Source organism: Orcinus orca, chromosome 8, assembly GCF_937001465.1.
Source record: "Orcinus orca chromosome 8, mOrcOrc1.1, whole genome shotgun sequence".
In the NCBI taxonomy this organism is placed as follows: Eukaryota; Metazoa; Chordata; class Mammalia; order Artiodactyla; family Delphinidae; genus Orcinus; species Orcinus orca.
In genome coordinates, this window is record NC_064566.1 from 60,652,408 (window position 1) to 60,678,950 (window position 26,543).

Sequence of the window (26,543 nt, forward strand, 5' to 3'; positions counted from 1 at the left end):
TGAGATCCGTGTCAATGCATGAGTTCATTCATTCAACAGATATTTATGATTGAGCAACTAACTGTGGGCAGTTTTTTATTTGTGTGGTTCCAACATGCATGAATTTCCACTGCTATGGTTTAATTAAGGAACACCAGCTCCCTGACAATACGATTCAAATTTTGGTGACCACAATATATTAACTGTGAGTGAGTGAGTACATCATAAACTTGCTCTTAGCTCTTTGTTCCACAAATCACTACATAGTAACAGAGGCACGTCATGATCAGCAACTCATCACGGTCACTTCTTTCAAAGTCTGTTGGGAATGGGTCACTGCAGACCTGTTGTTCAGTTCACACACAGACAGCAAAGCATGTAGTTCTTTTGCTGCCTCATCTCCTAGTGGTAAGCCCACATGCCATTTTACAGAAATGGATAATCCAAAGAAGGAATTTGCCAACGACGATGAAAGTGCAGCATAGAAACAAAAAGTGACAATGCTGTAAGTGAAATTCAAATGGAACAGTGGAATTTTAGAAGACATAGCTGATCGGGGGAATGTTGACACTGCCACCCTTTGAGAAAGACCAGATATGCAGCCAGGGGAACTTACTAAAGGCAAACGCAGGAACATAAATGAAGAAAGAGGTTGGGATGAAAAGGATGAAGATGTCCCAGAGGAAATCACACTGGCAAAAAAGTGCACATTAAAAGAACTCTGACATATTTCATACCATTGAAATGGATAAAAGGTTGGAAGCTGATCCAAACCTAGAAAGGAGTGACAATTCACTAAGGCATAGGAAAGTTCAATATCTTAGACAATGGTATTTTTTCCCCACTGATTATTCAGATGTCATCTTTGTGACCTCTCCCTATGATGCAAAAGCAAGGACTGCTTGTATTAAGTGCCAGGCATCAGAAAACACAGTCCCTGAGGAGCTTCAAGATGGTGGAAGAGTAAGACATGCAGATCAACTTCCTCCCCACAAATACATCAAAAATACATCTACATGTGGAACAACCCCTACAGAACACCTACTGAACGCTGGCAGAAGACCTCAGACTTCCCAAAAGGCAAGAATATCCCCACGTGGTAGGGCAAAAGAAAAAACAGAGACAAAAGAATAGGGATGGGACCTGCACCAGTGGGAGGGAGCTGTGAAGGAGGAAAGGTTTCCACAAACTATGAAGCCCCTTCGCGGGCGGAGACGGCGGGTAGCGGACGCAGGGAGCTTCAGAGCCACGGAGGAGAGCACAGCAACAGGGGTGTGGAGGGCAATGTGGAGAGGTTCCCGCACAGAGGATCGGTGCTGACCAGCACTCACCAGCCCGAGAGGCTTGTCTGCTCACGCGCCCAGGCGGGCGGGGGTTGGCAGCTGAGGCTCGGGCTTTGGTCGGATGCAGGGAGAGGACTGGGGTTGGCGGCGTGAACACAGCCTGAAGGGGGCTAGTGTGCCACAGCTAGCCGGAAGGGAGTCCAGGAACAAGTCTGGAGCTGGCGAAGAGGCAAGAGACCATTGTTTCAGGTGCGCGAGGAGAGGGGATTCAGAGCACCACCTAAACGAGCTCCAGAGATGGGCGCGAGCCGCGGCTATCAGTGCGGACCCCAGAGGCGGGCATGAGACACTAAGGCTGCTGCTGCCGCCACCAAGAAGCCTGTGTGCGAGCACAGGTCACTATCCACACCTCCCCTCCCAGGAGCCTGTGCAGGCCGCCACTACCAGGGTCCCGTGATCCAGGGAAAACTTCCCCGGGAGAACGCACGGCGCGCCTCAGGCTGCTGCAACATCATGCTGGTCTCTGCTGCCGCAGGCTCGCCCTGCATCCGTACCCCTCCCTCCCCCCGGCCTGAGAGAGCCAGAGCCCCCGAATCAGTGGCTCCTTTAACCCCATCCTGTCTGAGTGAACAACAGATGCCCTCAGGCAACCTACACGCAGAGGCGGGGCCAAATCCAAAGCTGAGCCCCAGGAGCTGTGCGAACAGAAAAGAGAAAGGGAAATTTCTCCCAGCAGCTCAGGAGCAGCAGATTGAATCTACAAAACAACTTGATGTACCCTGCATCCGTGGAGTACCTGAATAGACAACGAATCATCCCAAATTGAGGAGGTGGACTTAAGGAGCAAAGATATATTATTTTTTCCCCTTTTTCTCCTTATGTGAGTGTGTATGTATATGCTTCTGTGTGTGATTTTGTCTGTATAACTTTGCTTTTACCATTTGTCCTAGGGTTCTGTCTGTTCATTTAATTTTTCTTCTTTTCTTTTTTTAGTATAGTTTTTAGCACTTGTTATCATTGATGGATTTGATTTTAGGTTTGGTTAGTCTCCTCTTTCTTTTTTTTATTACTTTTCTAAAATTCTTTTTTATTTTAATAACTTTATTTTACTTTATTTTATCTCCTTTCTTTCTTTCTTTCTTTCTTCCTCTGTCCCTCTCTCTCTCTCTCTCTCTCTCTCTTTCTTTCTTTCTTTCTTTTCTCCCTTTTATGCTGAGCCATGTGGATGACAGGCTCTTGGTGCTCCAGCCAGGCATCAGGGCTGTGCCTCTGAGGTGGAAAGCCAAGTTCAGGACACTGGTCCACAAGAGACCTCCCAGCTCCACATAATATCAAACGGCGAAAATCTCCCAGAGATCTCCATCTCAACACCAAGACCCAGCTCCACTCAACGACCAGCAAGCTACAGTGCTGGACACCCTATGCCAAACAACTAGCAAGACAGGAACACAACCCCACCCATTAGCAGAGAGGCTGCCTAAAATCATAATAAGGTCACAGACACCCCAAAACACACCACCAGACGTGGACCTGCGCACAAAAAAGACAAGATCCGGCCTCATCCACCAGAACACAGGCACTAGTCCCCTCCACCAGGAAGCCTACACAACCCACTGAACCAACCTTAGCTACTAGGGACAGACACCAAAAACAACGGGAACTACGAACCTGCAGCCTGTGAAAAGGAGACCCCAAACACAGTAAGTTAAGCAAAATGAGAAGACAGAGAAACACACAGCAGATGAAGGAGCAAAGCAAAATCCCACCAGACCTCACAAATGAAGACGAAATAGGCAGTCTACCTGAAAAAGAATTCAGAGAAATGATAGAAAAGATGATCCAAAATCTTGGAAATAGAATGGAGAAAATACAAGAAACGTTTAACAAGGACCTAGAAGAAGTAAAGAGCAAACAAACAGTGATGAACAACACAATAAATGAAATTAAAAATTCTCTAGAAGGGATAAATAGCAGAATAACTGAGCAGAAGAACGGATAAGTGACCTGGAAGATAATATAGTGGAAATAACTACTGCAGAGCAGAATAAAGAAAAAAGAATGAAAAGAATTGAGGACAGTCTCAGAGACCTCTGGGACAACATTAAACACAACAACCTTCAAATTATTGGGGTCCCAGAGAAGAAGAGAAAAAGAAAGGGACTGAGAAAATATTTGAAGAGATTATAGTTGAAAACTTCCCTAATATGGGAAAGGAAATAGTTAATCAAGTCCAGGAAGCACAGAGTCCCATACAGGATAAATCCAAGGAGAAATACGCCAAGACACATATTAATCAAACTATCAAAAATTAAATGCAAAGGAAATATACAAAAACAGCAAGGGAAAAACAACAAATAACATACAAGGGAATCCCTACAAGGTTAACAGCTGATCTTTCAGCAGAAACTCTGCAAGTTAGAAGGGAGTGGCAGGACATATTTAAAGTGATGAAAGGGAAAAACCTACAACCAAGATTACTCTACCAGCAAGGATCTCATTCAGATTTGACAGAGAAATTAAAACCTTTACAGAGAAGCAAAAGCTAAGAGAATTCAGCACCACCAAACCAGCTTTACAACAAATGGGAAAGGAACTTCTCTAGGCAGGAAACACAAGAGAAGGAAAAGACCTACAATAACAAACCCAAAACAATTAAGAAAATGGTAATAGGAACATACATATAATTACCTTGAATGTAAATGGATTAAATGCTCCAACCAAAAGACATAGATGGGCTGAATGGATACAAAAACAAGACCCATATATATGCCGTCTACAGGAGACCCACTTCAGATCTAGGGACACATACAGACTGAATGTGAAGGGATGGAAAAAGATATTCCATGCAAATGGATATCAAAAGAAAGCTGGAGTAGCAATTCTCATATCAGACAAAATAGACTTTAAAAGAAAGACTATTACAAGAGACAAAGAAGGACACTACATAATGATCAAGGGATCAATCCAAGAAGAAGATATAACAATTGTAAATATTTATGCACCCAACATAGGAGCATATCAATACAGAAGGCAAATACTAACAGCCATAAAAGGGGAAATCGACAGTAACACAATCATAGTAGGGGACTTTAACACCCCACTTTAACCAATGGACAGATCATCCAAAATGAAAATAAATAAGGAAACACAAGCTTTAAATGACACATTAAACAAGATGGACTTAATTGATATTTATATGACATTCCATCCAAAACAAAAGAATACACACTCTTCTCAAGTGCTCATGGCACATTCTCCAGGATAAGTCATATCTTGGGTCACAAATCAAGCCTTGGTAAATATAAGTAAACGGAAATTGTAACAAGTATCTTTTCCAACCACAATGCTATGAGACTAAATATCAATTGCAGGAAAAGATCTGTAAAAAATACAAACACATGGAGGCTAAACAATACACTACTTTATAAGCAAGAGATCACTGAAGAAATCAAAAAGGAAATCAAAAAATACCTAGAAACAAATGACAGTGAAAACAAGATGACCCCAAACCTATGGGATTCAGCAAAAGCAGTTCTAAGAGGGAAGTTTATAGCAATACAATCCTACCTTAAGAAACAAGAAACATTTCAAATAAACAACCTAACCTTACAACTAAAGCAATTAGAGAAAGAAGAACAAAAATACCCCAAAATTAGCAGAAGGAAAGGAATCATAAAGATCAGATCAGAAATAAATGAAAAGGAAATGAAGGAAACAATAGCAAAGATCAATAAAACTAAAAGCTGGTTCTTTGAGAAGATAAACAAAATTGATAAACCATTAGCCAGACTCATCAAGAAAAAAAGGGAGAAGACTCAAATCAATAGCATTAGAAATGAAAAAGAAGTAACAACTGACACTGCAGAAATACAAAGGATCATGAGAGATTACTACAAGCAACTATATGCCAATAAAATGGACAACCTGGAAGAAATGGACAAATTCTTAGAAATGCACAACCTTCTGAGAATGAACCAGGAAGAAATAGAAAATATGAACAGACCAATCACAAGAACTGAAATTGAAACTGTGATTAAAAATATTCCAGGAGGGCTTCCCTGGTGGTGCAGTGGTTAAGAATCCGCCTGCCAATGCAGGGGACACAGGTTCGATCCCTGGTCCAGGAAGATCCCACATGCTGCGGAGCAACTAAGCCCATGGGCCACAACTACTAGAGCCACGCAACTAGAGCCCATGCTCTGCAATGAGAAGCCACCACAATGAGAAGCCTGCGTACCACAATGAAGAGTAGCCTCCCCTCTCTGCAACTAGAGAAAGACTGCAAGCAACAACAAAGACCCAATGCAGCCATAAATAAATAAATAATTTTTAAAAAATCTTCTAACAAACAAAAGCCCAGAACCAGATGGCTTCACAGGTGAATTCTATCAAACATTTAGAGAAGAGCTAACACTTATCCTTCTCAAACTCTTCCAAAATATACCAGAGGGAGGAACACTCCCAAACTCATTCTACGAGGCCACCATCACCCTGGTACCAAAATGAGACAAACATGTCAGAAGAAAAGAAAACTGCAGACCAATATCACTGATGAACATAGATGCAAAAATCCTCAACAAAATACTAGCAAACAGAATCCAACGGCACATTAAAAGGATCATACACCATGATCAAGTGGGGTTTATCCCAGGAAGGCAAGGATACTTCAATACACGCAAAGCAATCAATGTGATACACCATATTAACAAATTGAAGGAGAAAAACCACATGATCGTCTCAATAGATGCAGAGAAAGCTTTCAACAAAATTCAACACCCATTTATGATAAAAACCCTCCAGAAAGTAGGCACAGAGGGAATTTTCCTCAACATAATAAAGGCCATATATGACAAACCCACAGCCAACATCATCCTCAGTGGTGAAAAACTGAAACCATTTCCACTAAGATCAGGAGCAAGACAAGGTTGCCCACTCTCACCACTATTATTCAACATAGTTTTGGAAGTCCTAGCCATGGCAATCAGAGAAGAAAAAGAAATAAAAGGAATCCAAATCGGAAAAGAAGAAGTAAAGCTGTCACTGTTTGCAGATGACATGATAATCTAAATAGAGAATCCTAAAGATGCTACCAGAAAACTACTAGAGCTAATCAATGAATCTGGTAAAGTAGCAGGATACAAAATTAATGCACAGAAATCTCTGGCATGCCTATACACTAATGATGGAAAATCTGAAAGTAAAATTAAGAAAACACTCCCATTTACCATTGCAACAAAAAGAATAAAATATGTAGGAATAACCCTACCTAAGGAGATAAAAGACATGTATGCAGAAAATTATAAGACACTGATGAAAGAAATGAAAGATGATACAAATAGGTGGAACTATATACTATGTTCTTGGATTGGACGAATCAACATTGTGAAAATGACTATACTACCCAAAGCAATCTACAGATTCAATGCAATCCCTATCAAACTACCACTGGCATTTTTCACAGAACTAGAACAAAAAATTTCACAATTTGTATGAAAACACAAAAGACCCCAAATAGCCAAAGCAATCTTGAGAAAGAAAACCAGAGCTGGAGGAATCAGGCTCCCTGACTTCAGACTATACTACAAAGCTACAGTAATCAAGACAGTATGGTACTGGCACAAAAACAGAAATATAGCTCAATGGAACAGGATAGAAAGCCCAGAGATAAACCCACGCATATATGGGCACCTTATCTTTGATAAAGGAGGCCAGAATATACAGTGGAGAAAAGACAGTCTCTTCAATAAGTGGTGCTGGGGAAACTGGAAAGCTACATGTAAAATAATGAAATTAGAACACTCCCTAACACCATACAGAAAAATAAACTCAAAATCGATTAAAGACCTAAATGTAAGGCCAGACACTATGAAACTCTTAGAGGAAAACATAGGCAGAACACTCTATGACATAAATCACAGCAAGATCCATTTTGACCTACCTCTTAGAGAAATGGAAATAAAATCAAAAATAAACAAATGGGACCTAATGAAACTTCAAAGCTTTTGCACAGCAAAGGAAACCATAAACAAGACGAAAAGACAGCCCTCAGACTGGGAGAAAATATTTGCAAATGAAGAAACTGTCAGAGGATTAATCTCCAAAATTTATAAGCAGCTCATGTAGCTCAATATCAAAAAAACAAACAACCCAATCCAAAAATGGGCAGAACACCTAGATAGACGTTTCTCCAAAGAAGATATACCAATTGCCAAGAAACACATGAAAGAATGCTCAACATCATTAATCATTAGAGAAATGCAAATCAATACTACAATGAGATATCATCTCACACCGGTCAGAATGGCCATCATCAAAAAATCTAGAAACAATAAATGCTGGAGAGGGTGTGGAGAAAAGGGAACACTCTTGCACTGTTGGTGAGAGTGTAAATTGATACAGCCACTACGGAGAACAGTATCGAGGTTCCTTAAAAAACTAAACATAGAGCTACCATACAACCCAGCAATCCCACTACTGGGCATACACCCTGAGAAAACCATAATTCAAAAAGCGTCACGTAGTACCACCATGTTCATTGCAGCTCTATTTACAATAGCCAGGACATGGAAGCAACCTATGTGTCCATTGACAGATGAATGGATAAAGAAGATGTGGCACATATATACAATGGAATATTACTCAGCCATAAAAAGAAACTAAATTGAGCTATTTGTAGTGAGGTGGATGGACCTAGAGTCTGTCATACATAGTGATGTAAGTCAGAAAGAGAAAAACAAATACCGTATGCTAACACATATATATGGAATCTAAAAAAAAAAAAAAGATGGTCTTGAAGAACCTAGGGGCAAGAGGGGAATAAAGACGAAGACCTACTAGAGAATGGACTTGAGGATATGGGGAGGGGGAAGGGTAAGCTGTGACAAAGTGAGAGAGTGGCATGAACATATATACAGTACCAAACATTAAAATAGCTAGCTAGTGGGAAGCAGCCGCATGGCACAGGGAGATCAGCTCAGTGCTTTGTGACCACCTAGAGGGGTGGGATAGGTAGGGTGTGAGGGAGGGAGATGCAAGAGGGAAGAAATATCGGGATATATGTATATGTATAACTGATTCACTTTGTTATAAAGCAGAAACTAACACACCATTGTAAAGCAATTATACTCTAATAAAGATGTTAAAAAAATAATAATAGACAAGAATAAAAAGAAAAACACAAACAGAAAAACACAGTCCCTGCCCTTTGCTGGTCTTACATCAAACAGATTAATTCTATAAATCTGTGATCAATTGTTCTGTTTAATGGGAGTGTTAGCTTAGCTCAGACTATCCATAAGGGATTTAGAGAGGAATTGTGGGAAGGTAATTAGTAGGGGGGTGGCTATGGAGAGAATAAAATAGCAAAGGAAATGTTGGGAGGGGGTGCTCCCAGTCTGAGGAGAATGCAAATCCCCCAGCCCAGCAAGTCTACTTCCTGTCCCACAGGCCCAGTGAGGAGTGACTCTGAGCTGGTTTTTAAACTGGCTGCCAACAGTTCAACTGGTAATGTCAGACACATGTTAACTGACATCAGAATACAGAGATACAGGTTAAGGTTCCTTCTCAAACTAATCCAGAAACTGAAAATGCTACCAAATGCCACTCTCAGCCAACTTGTGTGAATAAAGTTTCTTAAAACTAGTACAAAGTGTTTGGATGCAGATCTCCAAAGCTATGGACATGCAAAGTAGCATCTGGGGCTGCGAAAATATGCTCTTCAGGAAATCAAGTCACCGGAGTGTATGAAATGACACATCTGGTTTTAGGCAGTGGCTGTGATTTTTAAGTCCACAATGTATATTATGTTGGGTTGTTTTGTCCATCATAAAATGTTTGAACTTTCAATTTATTGCTGCTGCCGAGGAAGATTACAGCTATGTGATAGGCACGTGGATGCTCCCAGGAACACAGCTGATAAGAGGTGGACGGCTCCTTGGGATTCATCTCGTCCAACCTCTGCAGTTAAATTTTTTAAAATGGGGTGAATTTAGTCTAGAGAGGCCAGCTGTCTAGCTCCACAGTCAGATTTCTGCCTCACAATAACAACAGCCAACACTTACTGAGTACTGTGTGCTAGGCACAGTGCTGAGAGCCTTATATAGGAAGTGTTGCCTCTTTAAATCCTCACAGATCCGTGAAATAGTTGCTGTTAGTATTACCATTTTATAATGTGGAAACAGGCTTATGTTATTCAGCTAACTTAAGCTAACCATGAGGGAGCTGCAATCTGAAATCAGGTAGAATGATCTGAGCTGACATTCTTAACCACTAAGCTAAGACTGTTAACAAATGACCTTTTCTGGATAATTAATCATATGCCCCCAAATAAGGTAATCATGGTCCCCATCCCCTAGAGGACTTTAGAGTCCAGCTTTCCATATACAACTACTAATTTGTAAACAACCTTACGAGGTAAGTGAAATAATTTCCATTTTGCAAATGAGGAAACTAAAGGCACAAAGTTCAGTGGCTTCCCAAGGTTACATAGCTTATAATTGGTGAGAGTGGGACAGTCTATCGGTTCTTTCAGACCCATAAACCTGCCTCCCTGCATAGAACTATCCTGTCCCTCAGCAGGCTCTGGCTATTTGAACAGAACCTGCATACATCAAATATCTGATCTGAAATCAATATGGATCCAGGCATTTCCGGAACCCATTTAAGTCAGCGGCAAGAATTTCACATTCTTAAATTTCTCTCTGTGATATACAGCAGCAACAGTCCAGCAGCTCACATGAGGCAGGTTTATTATGAAGAGGCTAATGGTGAATCGAACTCTTGGAGTGTGGTTTGAGGGCGGAACTGAGGCGGCGGAAGAGAAAAATTCACCGATTCTTATTCCCCCAGAGCATAGACAGCAAGAGACAAGAAAACAGAGCCGCCTTAAGAAGATGCCTGCAAGCTGTGGGCGCTAAGAAAAGGCCGGCATTGCAGTTCTAGGGAGGGAAGGGGAGGGGACTCTGCCGTCCTCTTTCCATTTTCTTGGCCACAATTCCCCACTGGTCTGTCAAGAGAAATGGGTCTGAGAAAAGCAGCATGATTCTCACCACAGCTCCTTAGCCAGTTTACAGAGGTTTTCAGCATAGCAGGCAGCTGCTTCCCAAATTCAGCTCTGCTCCCCTCTTCCTGGTTGAGTTTACAGTGTATCAACTCCGCCTGCCAGCACACAGTCCCAGTGCTCTTGAGCTGGGGCCAAAGTCTCCGAGGAGTGAAGCAGGTGGGGCCACCTTCTCAGGCTAGTGGCAGAGCTAGTTTGAGATGCTTTGCCACACAAAAGGGCCAATTTAAGAGACGGGATTACTTTCTCCATTCCACCCTTTTAAAAGCAGGAACAAATCACTTTCCAGATGACTGTTTCACTCACCTCTCTCTCTTTCTCTTCTCAGCTAAAAACGCCTTAGCACTGGAAAGGTGGTGGACCTGGACGCCTGCCTGGGGAGTCTGCTGAAAGGATCCAGGAAGACTTCTTCCCCCCAAGTCCCATCCCACCCTCCAGCTTAGCCCCGGGTGTTTGAAATTCCAACACTGAAGTGTTAGTCCTGTGTCTTCTTTTAAAATGTAGAAGAGAGTAAACAAAGTTATTCACACTGTAGAGTTAATTCTTCAGCTGGCTGGCTGGAATCTGCCGGTTCCCCCAGGCCAGGAAATGCCTGCTTACATCAGCCTTCAGGCAGGAAGAGTATTCAAAAAAGGATAGTTTAGGGATGTAGAACTTTTAATTTCACCTTTTGGGTGGCAACACCAAGTGTCGAGAAACTATGTTCCCTAAGTCTGAGAAATCAACCCCTGGTTTCATTTCTATTAAACTTGGAAATCCCCTACCGTCAACATCAAGACCTTGTAGTTTAAACTCATCTTGATAATCCGAGGATGAATAGCTAAAATTTGGAAATTAGGATGATTTTTATTCTTACCTAAAAGCATTTTCCAAATATGCTTAAGGATTCTTAATTTTCATGTAGACTGCAATTTTCTTTCTGTTTTGATCTGTACGATATATGCATGTGAAGCTAAGGTGCAGATACTGCTATTCATGTGTTGATTGATCGAACAGTTGCTAAGTGGAGCCCAGACATTTAAATTTCCTCTCTCAACTGTTGATCATCATTACAATTCAGTTGAATAGGGCACTGTTTCCCTGCCCTCCCTGTTGCTACTCAAATCAGATGTTATGGTCACCATGGTAACCACCTACTCTTTCTCCCTGTTATTTCATTCATTAAACTTAAAGTGCACAGGCTAGAAAATATTATGATTTTTTTTAAAAAAACTCTAATAGGAATCAATCAAGCTCACCTAAGACAGGGAGTCATTTCAGTGTAAATGTTTTATTTAAAAAATCAGTTGAAAACATGTTCATCAGAAACAAATCATCACTAGGAAAACAGAACTGAGGGGTTGAATTGTCTCAATTGTTTGGAGATTTTTTAAAATGTTCAAAGTGGTTTTCAGGGATAAAGTGGGATTATCACTGACACTTCTAACTGGTCTTAATGGAATGGCTGCCTTGATGGGCTTGAAAGCTGTGGGAGTCTCAGAGGTTGTAGGTTGGGTCATAAAATGAAACAAGGTCTGTTTAAACCACACCTATGGGTGTAAAAGTGTATTTTTCTGTATAAATTTCTCTCCCTCCCCACACAAAAACATTAGAGAAAAAGTAAAAAAATTTTTCCTTAAAAGCAGTACTTTGCTCATTTGTAAACAATTAATATTGACTGTCGATCATAGTTCTAGATGCAAGGGAGCAGGCTGAAATCAGATGAGTCCCTGAGGCTGGAGCTAGGAGTCTGGGCAGGAGACAGACAATCAATGAAACCCCCAGAAGGATGGGGGCTGTTCAATCACAGAGCGTGTCTCTATTAAGCACCACTATTTGACCACCATTTCCAAGGCAGTCACCCACAAGTGGGAGTCTATCACTGAGGCAAGTCAGTTGTTGCACATCCTGTGGGAGACCACATCCGCCTAAAAACACAGTGCATTGAGGAGTTTTCATCAAGAATCCTCTCTTTCTCTTTCTTTCTCTCTCCAGGCATCCTGAAACGTTGCCCCTTTTGGCTCCTAGAAACAGACAGTAAGACCCCTACAGATGAAAACTCTCTTCCTGCCCACTAATGTCTACCTTGTCTAAGACAGGTGTTTTGCATCTTCCCAATCACCAACATGGACGGGAGATAATTGCAAAACGACTCTCCCACCATCACCAAATTATTATTTCTAACAGAGAAATTCTGGTTTGCAGGGACCAAAGCTCTCCATTTCCTCCGCTCACTGAGGTTGAGATTTCACTTTCAAACTGAACGGGTTTATTTTAGAGCCTCTGCATAGAAAATCTCACCCAACGTGATCAACAAATCTACTTATTCCCTGGTTGAGACTGCCTGGGGACAAATTTTGAGTGTAATGCTATTAGTAAGCCGCACTGGACCCTCTGAACAGACTTCAGGGACCCAGGGACCACCCTGAGTAGAGACCACTGTAAATGTCATTCACAGCCATGACCAGCTGGTCCCACCCACCTTCCATTCCCCACCTCCCAGGGCTCATATGGTTTGCAGGAATGAGGTTTATAGGGAAACTAGTACAACAGGACGCCTTTGTACTGTGAGTGATGCCAAGCTCTGACATCAGGAAGGCCTGGAATGCTCATTGTCATTTGCTTCCCTTTGCCCATCTGCTGGCTGCCTCATCCTCCCCAAAAGCTCCCAAGGTTTCTTTGTGGCTTTTCCAAAGCTTCCAGCTTCCTCTTCTATTCAAAAGTCTTTCCAATTCTAGTATCTTCTGTGCAAAATAGAAAAAAGGGTGAGGGGCACAGAATGTAAGACTAACAGATTTGGGATTTGATATAAAGCTTAAGGCTACGGGGTCTGGAGACTTGATTCTAGTCCCACCTCAGCCAAATCCAACTGGATGCTTTCAGTCAAATCACTTACACTTAGTTTTCTCATCTGTCAAAATGCATATTTAATGAGATCAAACAAGAGGAAGTGCTCTGGAAAGTTAAAAATTTGGTACAAATGTCAGATGCAACAGAACTATTATACAGTAGAACTCATACTATAGTTTTGAGAAGATTTCAGACAAAATCATGGATTTCAGAAGGCATATAGCCTTTACTTCATGCCATCACAACCCTCCTAGTGATCTAAGTTAGAAACTTCAGCCTGAAACCTTGATTCCACATCTAGTGAGGTATTAATCAATCCCATCAATTCTACCTCCAAACCGTCTCTCTAGTCTGTATGTAGTCCCTCTTTGTTACCACTGTCATTGCCATGAATGAGGCTCTCTCAGAATTGGTTCCCTCCCTCTAATCTTACCTTCTCTCAATGCATTAGCCACAGCAGCAGTCAGAAATCTCTTTCTAAAATGGTCAACTGATGTTTTCTCTCCTCCATTAAAATCTTTTGCTGACACCTCATCAACTACAGCATAAAGCCTACGTTCTCAGTGAAGCACATTACTCCTTCCACAAACTTGCTCTCCTGATTGATAGCCTCTCTTCTCACTGTCTTCTTCCTGGAGAACTGGTGGCTTTGCACAGATAGCTCTTTCTTCCTTTTTGTCCATTGACTCTGTTCATTCTTCTAACACACGTTCAGACACTGCTGCCACTGGGAATCCTCCTGACCTTCTCAGACTGGGTTAATGACCACCCTGCTATTCCCACAGCACCTTCTACATACCTCGTATTCCAGTATTTCTCACATGATCCTGAAATGTTTTGGATCGTTGCTTTGCTGAAGGTACAACTGGTAATACCCAGTGTAGCATTTCCGATGGCCTGGTTTTACTGAATCATGAAAAACTCAGCACAGATCCCTGGACGCATCTGACAGCTCTGGGGCAAGGAACCATCCCTACCTTACTTTCGGTAATGGCCTATGTCATAATGGCAACACCCTTGGCTTAAGCCTGGATCACAGACTCCTCCTCCACGAAACAGATTTAGTTTCGGGGAACACGTCTGGTTCCTCCACTTTAAAACTGAACTAAACAGGAACTTCAGAGTGTGTATATCAGTGGTGGCAAAGTAGTACCACATAGTTACTTTGCCCAGACGTAAGTTAAGGTCAGTAGAACACTGTTGCCCTGGTTTTGGTTCTTTCCTTCTACAATGTAAGGATAATCGTAACTTCTAGTTAGGTAGCTTCCAGGTTACTGTACTGTGAAGATCTCTTAATAAATTATTCTAGACAATGCTAGGTTAGAAACAGTTCCACCCAGGAGAGGGGTGTACAAGCATATCTTTCTTGTGCATCAGCTGTTTAGCAGGCAAAGGCAGAAGGCTTGAATCCTCCTGATGTTTTGCCCTAGTCTTATTCACTCATTGCTATAAAGGGTAGTATTAACAGTTATTCTGAAAATGTCTCTAAATACAAAGTCTAATGCTGGGTAACTTCCATTCAAATCCAAAGCCAGAAAAGGAAATGTGACTTACTAGGCATAAATTTCGGGAGGCACTTAAGTGACAATTAATGAAAACTCCAAGGAAGGTAGAGTTTTCCAAAATCATACGTCAAACGATAACAACGTCTGTGTGGGACAGCCCAAGCCTTCCTGAAAAAGAAACACCCCAATCCTCCCCAGGTTAATTATGCTTACTCATACAGGAATTACATTTCCTTAGCCCCTGAAGCTGGGCATGACACCCTGGGGCCTGGGGACAATTTACACTTAGAAGGACTTGCCAAAATTGACTACACAGTACATAACTTTGCATTAAGTCCTCCAAACCAGCCTGACCAGTCTTGAGCTGAAAAACACAGGATCATCCTTTTCAGTGCTACTGATAAGGAACTCAGCAATAGTCAATTCAGTGCAGCTTCGGCAAAGTAGAATCAGCAAATTTTACGCACCTTGGGCTTCCCTGGTGGCGCAGTGGTTGAGGATCTGCCTGCCAATGCAGGGGACACGGGTTCGAGCCCTGGTCTGGGAAGATCCCACATGCCACGGAGCAACTAGGCCCGTGAGCCACAACTACTGAGCCTGTGCGTCTTGAGCCTGTGCTCCGCAGCAAGAGAGGCCGCGACAGTGAGAGGCCCGCGCACCACGATGAAGAGTGGCCCCCGCTTGCTGCAACTGGAGAAAGCCCTCACACAGTAACGAAGATTCAACACAGCCAAAAATAAATTAATTAATTAATTTAAAAAAATATTTATGTACCTTAATAATTGGGTGTTTTACAGTGAAGCTGAGTTGTCCATTTCTATACCTATTCACTTACTGCTAAATGAACATATGACCATTTAAATATGTCTTCATTTAAGAAGAGAGAGCATGATACTTTATATACCATAATGTCAGATCAGAAACCATGCAACTTGTATCTGAGAATTAAATTGCTTTTTAAAACCAAAAGTAAAACAAAACAGGGCTTCCCTGGTGGCGCAGTGGTTAAGAATCCGCCTGCCAATGAAGGGGACACGGGTTCGATCCCTGGTCTGGGAGGATCCCACTTGCTGTGGAGCAACAAAGCCCATGTGCCACAACTACTAAGCCTGGACTAGCCTGCGAGCCACAACTACTGAGCCCACATGCCACAACTACTGGAGCCCGTGTGCCTAGAGCTCATGCTCCGCAACAAGAGAAGCCACTGTAGTGAGAAGCCCATGCACTGCAACGAAGAGCAGCCCCTGCTACCGCAACTAGAGAAAGCTCACACGCAATAACGAAGACCCAAACTCAGCCAAAAATAAATAAACTATAAAAAAAAAAAACTTTTTTTTTAATTGCAGAAACAATACAAATTCATGATGAAAAAAACATGAGTTTTATTTAAAGAAAAAATATTAGGACAAAATAGATATTAACACCCAGGTCAATCATTGAGAGCGCTTTGTTTAGTTCCTTCTATGAATTTTTTTTTAACAAAGTTGAGATCACACTGCACAAAAAAATTTGCACTTTACTATTTCATATGCTGTATACTGTACACATTTTCCTGTGTTTTAACAGCTCCTTGTCCAGAACATTTTAATGGTTCTTTTTTTTGGTGGGGGGGGGCGTGCTGCAGAGCATGTGGAATCTTAGTTCCCAACACCAGGGATTGAACCTGCGCCCCCTGCAGTGGAAACTTGGAGTCTTAACCACTGGACTGCCAGGGAAATTCCTTAATGATTCTTTAAAATCTTACTGAGTGAATTCCCTGGTGATCCAGTGGTTAGGTCTCTGTGCTTCCAATGCAGGGGATGTGGGTTCGATCTCTGGTCAGGGAACTAAGATCCCACAAGGCATGTGGGGTGGCCAAGAAAAAAGAAAAAAAAAAAATTAGTAGATATATTGTAAATTCCTTAACATTGCCGCATTGTAGAAAATTTGTGATACAATATTTCAGATTTTAAGATTGGATATTTAACAATGTATATGATATTCCCAAGAAATTTAGAGGACTAAACATATTAGCAAGGGTCAGAAACACCTAAATAATAGTCATTATATGTCGACTAGTGGTTATGAGTTTATTCTCTGGAGTTAGCATACTCACTGGCTTCACATTCTGGTTCTGCCTCAACCGAGTGACCCTCTGAGTTATGTAATCTTCCTAACATATGAAGTTTTCTTATCCCCTAAATGAGAATAAGAGTTGTACCACCTGATAGGTTATCACTAAATTAGTGTCATTAAAGCACTTAGTGCAGTGCTTCCCACACAACAGTCAGTGGATGTTAACTATTTAAGAACAATTATTGATGTTATTAGTACATTATTTGATATTATTAGCAGTAATTATTTCTATGATTAGTAACTTATTGCTAATCATTCGATTTTGCTGGGCTGCGGCAATGTTGTCAGAAGAGACCAAATGGCACTTACTGATTAATTTAGATCTAAACAATTCTTTTAAAACACGTCATTTAAGGAGAAAGTCATTTTGTATTTTGGGATGTGATTTCAGAAGGCAGGTACAGAAAGCTCTTTTCTGGAAAAGAACCCAGTTAAGGCTTGGTGAAGTCATTGTTTAATTGAAACATTCTATCTCAAGATTGGTAAAGAGTTCAAAGATAATTTTGTGTCACATCTCTCCCCTCACTCCAACTAAACCAGGTGACCTTCAACTATTCTTGAACATCTCATACACTGGGGAACTTCTTACCTACCAAGGTAGCTCTTACACTTAGAAAATTCATTTTATATTGAGCCAAAATATGTTTCTCTGTAGCTTCAACATATTAATAATAAACCCACAGATCACCTCCAACAAGCTTTAACATTGAATTTTCAATATAGTGAATTGATGGGGATCACAACTTCTAATGGATTTATTTTGGAGTTTGAAAGAGATTGGTGAGAGCCCAAATGTAGTAAAACCAAGACTGCATTACTCAGACTTAGTGAAAAACTGAGATTTATGTATTCATTATCATGTGTGCTTTCCTACAAATTGAATAATCTAAAATAAAAGGAAAGCTTAATGATTTTTCTTGGGAAAAATTTTTCTAAAGCTAGAATTCTAAAAAGGCTTTTTAAAAGTTCATATGAAAAAAAAAAATTTCATATGGAAGCTCCTGTATAGTTTCATGTTTCATCTGGGGAGCAGAATGGGGGAAGGTCAGCCTTGGGACAAGTTTTGGCTGGGTTGGTAAGCTTGCCGCTCACCTTCTGATGGCAGCTGCTTCTCCATAACTGAACCACTTTCTACACAGAAGTGAATGCTTAGAAGTATTTAGAAATGGATATCAAATGACAACCTTGGTAAACAAAGGGCTATATGAGTCACAAAAGCCACTCAACAGAACTTAACAAAATTCGTCATCTCTCGATACTGTGGACCGTATCTCTACAGATCTGTTTTAGCCATCAGGCATGCTTAACTGTCACGTTATTAGAAAAGCAGAGTTTCTTTGCATGAAGATTACCTGACTGCAGTTGCTATTATTTTTCTACTTTGCAGTCTTTAGCACAGAAGCTGGCAAGTAGCTGCTATTCAATAAATACTCAGGCTGATTGAATGACTATCTGTCCCTAAGGGTCATAGATAAATGTCTAGTCCCTCCAACATCTGGTTACCCTGGTAGCTAATCAGGCATTGGAGGACTGCCACTTACTCTCTCAGCTCCTTCCTCCTCGTCCACTGCCATCACTTCTTTCCTCCAGGCTATCCCAGTACGAACCATCTCTTCTTACAGTCCACAACTTCAAACCCAATCATCCAAGGAAATTCCAAATGTGCTTTTGTTTGTTAGTTTTTAAAGAGGGAAGATCTCACTTCTGGGTCTCTAAGACAGAAAAGAAGAAGCTCCTACGCTCTCTGTGGAGGTCATGGTGAACTCATATCTGGACAGCATTCTTTAAGGGCAGTGGTTTTCAAATTACAAATCACAACCCATAAGAGAGTTGTGAAATCAACTTAGTATATCATGATCCATATTTTCTTTATAAAAAGAGTAGAAAGTGTCAGAGGGTATTGCACATAGTAAGAGTGTTAGAAAATCTAAATTTCAGTTTTCTAATTGTGGGTGCCTGTGTGCAGTTATGTATATATATTAATATATCTATGCATATTTGTCATACATACACACTAGGGCATCCTACAAGGTACACAGAATTTGGCCTAGGTATTAGCCCCTTTTCCCCTGTTTGTCCTAGTACCTTTGTGTAGGGCTTGAACTGCACCAGTATAAGAGGCAACTTTGTGTACGTGCGTCCTTGAGTTTTAGAGTAAATGTATTTCTTGTTGTAAGCTGGGGCTTACAACAAAACAAAAGTTGAATATTAACATTGGCCGACCGGAGAGAATTAGGAACGGAAGGTGAGGGTATCACAATCATGCCACATAAGCACAGGCTTTTTTGCAATTTCATACGTACTCATTTTCACATTCAACCAAGAGCTGCTGACCAGTAACTGCTGAGTGAATTGTGAAGGATCATTAATTTGGTACTCAAATTAGTGCATTACGAGAATTTATTAAGTACTTTAATTTGGCATTCCTCCAGGGGAGCTAGCTGCCATATGGTGCTTGGCTATGTTACACATCTTCTACTGTACAGGCAGAGAGGTGGAAATTCTGAAATTTGAGGGCAAGTTGTTTTTTAAAAATCCACTGCATCTTCCATGTTTTTCTTGAGTTTGTCATCACTGTCTATTCTTGCTTTTAATTATAAATTTAGTTTTATCATTAACTCTTCTATTTGCTATTAATAATTTTGTCAACCCTTTGCATATATAAAACATATTTAATGCAAATACATAATTTACATTAAATATATTTTGTCTTAACATTTTCTAATAATTAGGCTGCAGGAGATATATATATATATACTCAAAGATAAATCATCTCTACATAGGGATAAACATATCCCTATTACTAAAGCCTATGTAAACATAATCCTCCCCACACCCACGATTTGTTTTCACAGTCACATTCTTCATTGCCAGCAGGTTTGTTTGCCACTGGAAATTGAGAGTGATGGGGATAAATGAGACATACATTGTTTTTGGACTAAGTGGCCTGAAGTCTAAAAATGTGAGATTCACCCATTTTACAGATGAAAAGACTGAGGTCTAGGCATATGAATTGACTAATCAATGTTAGCAAAGGTACTTGGACAACGACTCAGCTCTCCAGATTCTCTCCCTCTGCCTTCAAATCACTCAGACTCCAGGTACAACCCAGAACACAGAGCCTGATCCAGAGCAAAAGTTTTACAAAGTATGTGCTTAGTCACTTGTTTTACTTACTGTGAGGTTGAACAATATAAAATTACAGATTTGTTAGGTCAAAAACTGTCAGATATTGGCACTTTCATATGGTTCAAGCTAAACAGTGTTATTTTAATAACTCCAGCCTCTGCCACTCTGAGATCTTGATTTTCACAGAAGGAGCAGCATAGTGCATTTGTTAAGATCAAAGACTTGAGCCAAACTGCCCTAGTTCAAGACTCAGATCTTCCACTGCCTGGCCACGTGCCCTGAGCCAGATGACAGATTTTCTCCCTCTCAGTGTCCTCAAAGAGGAACAGAATACTATATGATGCTATTATTATTATATTGTTGTTTTATTATTATTCCTAAAACTCAACATACTTGCTAGTTAGCTGGATGGTCTGACCAGGTTTGGGCAGCTTTATGCACCTGTTCTGAAAGGTGTTTTCAGACGCGAAATCTTTTCTAGAGACAGAGGTTTTGGACCCTCTTTACTTGGCAAGGTTGGCTATTTATTTGTTTGACTGGCATTTGGCCTTATAGTTTCCAACATTTCTCTCAAAGGTCCTATTTCTCTCTGCAGACAGCATTGGTTAATAAGTAAAACAGAGAGCCTGAAACATCCTAGCAACAGAAATCAACCGTGTGTATGATTTGTTGCTCTGTTTTTACTTCATCTATTTTTGAAAATATGGTTGCTCTTTTAAGTGCCCATTTCTTCTCCAGGCAGTTAAGCTGAAGTATTGCTCTAAAGAAGAAGTAGAAAAAAGAAGTATCCAAATTTGAAAAACAGCTTTGGTTAGCTCATGATGTAGAGAAAAGACAACAATTTAAGGGTAGATCAGAGTGCAGTAAAGTGATTCCAATGAGACCTGATGCTGACTAATTACTTCTCTATAGATGGTGGTGTTCAATTTACTAAGCATCTGTGCATGTCGGAATTTGGGACACTGTGGGTGGTACGAGTCCATGATATCTACATAACTCAAAAAGCAAAATAGTCCATCTACAAGCATCATTTTATTAAGTGAAATAAAATACAAGTGCAAAATCTCATTTTGCAGTTAAGTGGTAGACCACGTTGTAGGGTCCCCGAAACCAGTCCTGCTTGGATAAAAGTATAAGTAAACAGATCAGGCCGTGGAAGCAATGCCTCTTCAGAATGGGATTTAGAACAAGATTTAGAAGAGAGATGCTACAGTGATGCTGGGAATGATTCATTACTTCCCAGATTTAGGTCTGGGGATGGAATAACGTTAATACAACACTTTTATGAGAAGAATTATATATGGAACTACTTTCACTGTACTCCTACAATTTCCTACGAAAATACTAATTCTCATGAAGAAAAAGTGGATGGAGCAGAAGAAAATAATCAGACAAAAAAAGATGAGAGGGTTTGTTGAGAAATGAACGTTCATATTGATTGATTCTGTTATTTTAAACCATGCTTTTATTAATGGTATAAGTCTTTCTCCTCTCTTGGATCTATGCTTTTCTCTCCCATTCTCTTGAATCTAAAAGATGTATTACCTACTTAAGATGCATTTCAAGTACCAACATATTCAGTGGCAAGGTATTTCAAAGTGCACTGTCTCAGAGAACACTGATTGTAAAAGGAAAACAAATAGAACTGTATGCTTGGTCCATAGTCAACCCCTCTACATAATTGTTAAATAAATGATTAATAAAACAATGAATAAATTAATAAACTCATGATTAGGAAAAGAGTTTCTTTTACTTAGCCCTGCTATGACTTTGGGGTTTCAAATCACATTTTGATCCATTTATTTGACATTCAATAATGGATTTAGTACCTTCTTTATATCAGGCATCATTCTAGGTGGTGGATATACATGATCTCATGACATTCATGCAACCTCAGTTCAGAAAACTACTAGCTGCCTTTAATCTACTCTTCGTTTTCTTGATCCCTGGAGTTTTCTCCTTGGCCATTTCACTTAATCTGCCAATTTTCTCATCTACAAAATTAGGACAGTGTTGTGAAGAACGATTTAACTAGTTCATGAGGGCTTCCCTGGTGGCGCAGTGGTTGAGAGTCCGCCTGCCGATGCAGGGGACACGGGTTCGTGCGCCGGTCCGGGAAGATCCCACATGCCGCTGAGAGGCTGGGCCCGTGACCCATGGCCGCTGAGCCTGCGCGTCCGGAGCCTGTGCTCCGCAACGGGAGAGGCCACAACAGTGAGAGGCCCGCGTACCGCAAAAAAAACAAAAAACAAACTAGTTCATGAAATAACTTGGGAAACACTAGGGAAACTAAAGGTAGTAAGTATACGTGTATTACAGGTTGGTAGTAGATCCCTGCGGTAAAGCGCAAAGGCTTTGCGTGCAGCCTGCTTGGATTTGGATCTTAGTTCTTCCTGTCACTAGCATGCTGTCTTGGGCAAGATACCTCTCCATCCCTCAGTTTCCTCCTGCGAAAAGGGAATAGTAATAGCACTGACCTGTATTTGTCAGCTCAGGCTGCCATACAAAATGCCGTAAACTGGGTGCTTAAACAACAGATATGTATTTTCTCACGGTTCTGGAGGCTAGAGGTTTGAGATCAGGGTGCCGGCATGGTTGGTTTCTGCTGAGAGTTCTCTTCCTGGCTTGTAGACAGTCAGTCGCCTTCTTACTCTGTGCTCACCAGCCTTTTCCTCAGTGTGTGTGTACAGAGAGAGAGAAAACTCTCTGGTGTCTCATTTTATAAAGGCACTAATCCCATGATGAGGCCTCTATCCTCATGACCTCATCTAAACTTAATCACCTCCCAAAGGCCCCGTCTCCAACCACTGTCACATTAGGGGTTAGGGCTACAATATATGGATTTCGGGAGGACACAGTTCACTCCTTGGCTTGACGTCATAGGGTTATTATGAGAATTATGTATATTAATCTGTTTGAAGCACTTCAAACAGATTCACTTGGTGAATTCTCAATAAATGTTTGCTGTTGTTATTTCTGGAGCCAAGTGAATAAAGAGGGCAGCCATTTAATTTACAAAGCAGATTGTTTAATAATACTGTTTATAGAAGATATCTAGAGACCAAACTCAGTGATCTTTAAGCTCTGGATATTCTATATAAGGGCATTCTCAAATACATCCACACAACTGATTAAGCAATAAGTCAAGGGACCTTGGAGAGGTCTTTCCTTCTTTTTTGTCCCTTAACTTTTCACAGTTGTCTTTTCAGGACTCCAGCTGGCTCATCTATGAAAGCTTCTCCCCTCTCTAGAACATTCTGCACCTCTTCCGTCTTTGTTCCACTTTCTGTGTTGATGGTTTGAGCAGAGGAGAGTAGGAGAAATGGTGAGGCTAGTGTCTCTAACCTCAGCTCCTTAACCACCGAAGGCCACGGTTATTGATAGAAGCTCTATTTTAAACAAAAACTATGCTCAGCGTCTTCTATTTGAAATGGTTTCCTACCTAGAGGTCAAATAGTCAACCTGCAGCCAATACAACGGTCTCCTCTGAAACTGTTTTCTTTTCTTTTTTTTGATTGCAGCACGTGTCATGTGGAACATCCCTGACCAGGGATCGAACCCCTGCCCCCTGCAATGGAAGCGCGGAGTCTTAACCACTGGACCACCAGGGAAGTCCCAGTTCTGTTTTCATACTTAAGTTATGGGAGCCTCACTATGATACAGGACAGTTCTTTCTGTTTTTGAACAATTCCATAGACAGAAAATTCTTCTTTATTTTGAGTTGACATCTACTTCCATAATGTCTACACACTGGTCCTAAATTTATCTTCTGTATTACGCTGTTGGACACATAGTAAATCTCTTAAAAGGTCTAAGTGAACTGAACTACTTCTTGAGGTATTCTTGTTGACTTACAATTTTCCCATCTTCTCTTATTCTTCCAGTGATGCTGTCCTACAAAACCTTCCTTTTTCTTCTCCACTTCCATGTCTGTCCCCATTTGCTCTATTCCCTCTGTTCCCGGCTCCATATTAAGGGCCCCCAGGAGTTGATAGTAAAGGGAGTGAGTGGATGGCATTGAATAACTTATGAAGAAGTTAGTGATAATACCAATTCTCTTCCTTCTGATTTTTCTGTGAGAAAAGGAGGTTCATATCAAGTTCAGATTCCAGAGAGTCTGTGTTTTCTGGGGGGTTTAAACATACACCATCACAAATTATATACTACTGAGCTATAACCCCAGTCAGCTCCCATTACAATGTTTACCAAAACCTACATTAGCAAACTATTTACTGCCAACATTAATGCTATAATTTAGCGATTTAGGCTGCCTGGGAATGATGTGATAGGCAGTATAAAGCTAAGACTTCTTTTTCCTAGTTGTTACATTTTAAAGGAGGGCAGGCTTATCTTTGGGGGTTGCTCCCTAAAGGCACACATTAGTCACATGTGGGCCACTGGCATTATTGTCCACACAAAGTGTACCTGTGTAGGACAGTCCAGTAGGGTTGGCTGTGTTTTCTTAAATGCATTAGGCAGAAAAGCTTTGAAATTTCCCTCTGTCTCAAAGCAGAAAGAGATACAGTCAGACTGGGAAGCTATGCTTTGTACAAAGAAGGACAGAATTCTAAGTCATCAGCTATCACTAAAGTTGTCATCACTTTTCTCATCCTTATGAAATCTGCTCTGCTCAGAGCTTCTCCATCCACCCAAATGCCTGAACATTCCATCTTATTTACCAAGTCCTCTCAAGCCTACTTCCTGGGAATGTGTCTAGCTGCACTATAATGTGTCTTCATTGTCTCTCAACTGGACCATGATAGTAACTTCCTCGCTTTACTCTATCCATTCTCCTTATTGCTCTTGGGGTAGACTTTTATTTATTTATTTATTTTTTGCAGTACGCGGGCCTCTCACTGTTGTGGACTCTCCCGTTGCAGAGCACAGGCTCCGGACGCGCAGGCTCAGCGGCCATGGATCACGGGCCCAGCCGCTCTGCAGCATGTGGGATCTTTCCGGACCGGGGCACGAACCCGTGTCCCCTGCATCAGCAGGCGGACTCTCAACCACTGCGCCACCAGGGAAGCTCGGGGTAGACTCTTAATATACAAGTCTTGCTCAAAATCCTTTAAAAGTTGCCTACTGTTTGAAGTGTAAGTTCCAAAGTGTTGGAGGTGAGCACAGCTCAGGGAGTACATAAGATAATGTACTTGTCAGGGAAGAAGTAGCAGCGCTTCTATTCATATTAACGTTTTCTCTTAAAAATCAGAAATCCAGCTGTGTTATATTCAATATATGGATTGCTGCTGGTGCTTTCACTCAGTCCTTCTGTCAGTGCATCTCTCTTATGTTTAAGGACTGAAGGAAACTTGAAGAAAGAGAGGGAGTTTCACAAAGTAGAAGGGCCAGAGTGTGCCGCATTGGTTTTTGTGTGCCAAGTCAAAAGGATCTGAATTAGAGAATCTTTATAGTATTTTGCAAAAAGCTAGAAAGTAGGCATAAGAATCTTGTGTACTAGACAGAGAGTCACTGGTTATATTGTTCAAAGTACTTATGAGGTGTTAAACCTAATAAATTATACATTTTAATTTTTTAATTAGCATCCAAATTTTGCTTTTATTTTCTGTGTATGATAAGCTGTTATCAGAAATATGCCACATACCAAATGATGGGGTTTAGGAAATGGCAGGGGCAGGAAGGACTCTGACCTTTCCTTGAGGCAGGTCTAGAGACCCTCATGTGAGAGGTGCCTTCCCTGTACCTGGAGCACCCTTATCTCTGAAGACAGACGGATGCCAAGAGGAATGCGAATGAACAAGCATTGTCAAGTTTCCCCTAATTTACTACAGTTAGCTCATACCCTTTGTCTTATCCATTCCCCAACTTCCACTTTTCATCAAACCTAGTATAAAAACACTCGGGTTTAGGGTTAGATAATATAATAGGTTCATAATGTTAATGTAGATACTTATAAAATGAGATATAAAACCACTAACCATAAATAAAAAGATTGGTAAATTTGATTATATTAAAATTAGGAATTTCTGTTTCTCAAAATATATCACCAGGAGAGTTAAAGGGAAAGCCATAGCAACATATAACCAACAAAGAGCTGATCCAGAATTTATAACCTACACTTACAAATCAATAAGGAAAAAGAGAGAGAACTCAATAGAAACAATCAAGGATATTCAATAGCTGATAAACATGTGAAAAAGGTTCAGCCTCAACCTCATAAGTCATTAGGGAAACTGTATTTTAAACAAAAATGAGGTTTCTCCAGGAAGGTGGAGTAGACATTTTTTTCTTATTCTTCCTTCTAATTACAACTAATAACTCTGGATATTATATATAAAGAAAATATAAGAAGACTCTGAAAGGTAGAGAGAAAGCAGCAGACTGGCTAGGGACCTCGGGACTCAGCACAGAGCTGAATTCCCTGGGTTCTGTTACTGCCTTGTATATTCCAGAACTGGGTGCTGGAAAAGCCAGCAACCCAGGAGTGCCAACAAAAGCAAACAAACAAACCAACCAAAGCCCCCCTCAAAAGCTTGACCTCCCTCATCAGAGGACCAGGAAAGGAGCAGTCCAGCAATAACAGCTCTACTCCAGCCAAACACTGCAGAAAAACCTGCAGCCCCATCTCCACCATCAGCAACAAAGGCTGAATGGGAAGCCAGGCTTTTCATCCCCACTGGTGTTTAA

The 26,543-nt window shown here is 40.9% G+C and overlaps 1 protein-coding gene and 1 long non-coding RNA gene across 27 annotated transcripts in view; one reads left to right on the top strand and one right to left on the bottom strand.

Moving 5' to 3' along the window:
* DLG2 (discs large MAGUK scaffold protein 2) overlaps positions 1-26,543 on the bottom strand; it is a 2,044,900-nt gene that overhangs the window by 238,649 nt on the left and 1,779,708 nt on the right. Inside the window, exon 1 of one of the 26 annotated variants that reach the window (XM_033431849.2) lies at positions 13,949-14,120. The exons of 24 other annotated variants lie outside the window; for them this stretch is intronic. In XM_033431849.2, coding sequence (XP_033287740.1) covers positions 13,949-14,036 — 88 coding nt within the window. In that variant the 5' untranslated portion in view covers positions 14,037-14,120. Of the gene's footprint in view, positions 1-10,309; positions 10,491-13,948; positions 14,121-26,543 lie in introns of those variants that run through there. One more of the 26 variants, XM_033431850.2, reaches the window with a different exon arrangement.
* Positions 1-26,543, top strand: part of LOC125965184 (uncharacterized) — a 1,042,439-nt gene that overhangs the window by 1,363 nt on the left and 1,014,533 nt on the right. The gene's annotated exons all lie outside the window — the stretch shown is intronic.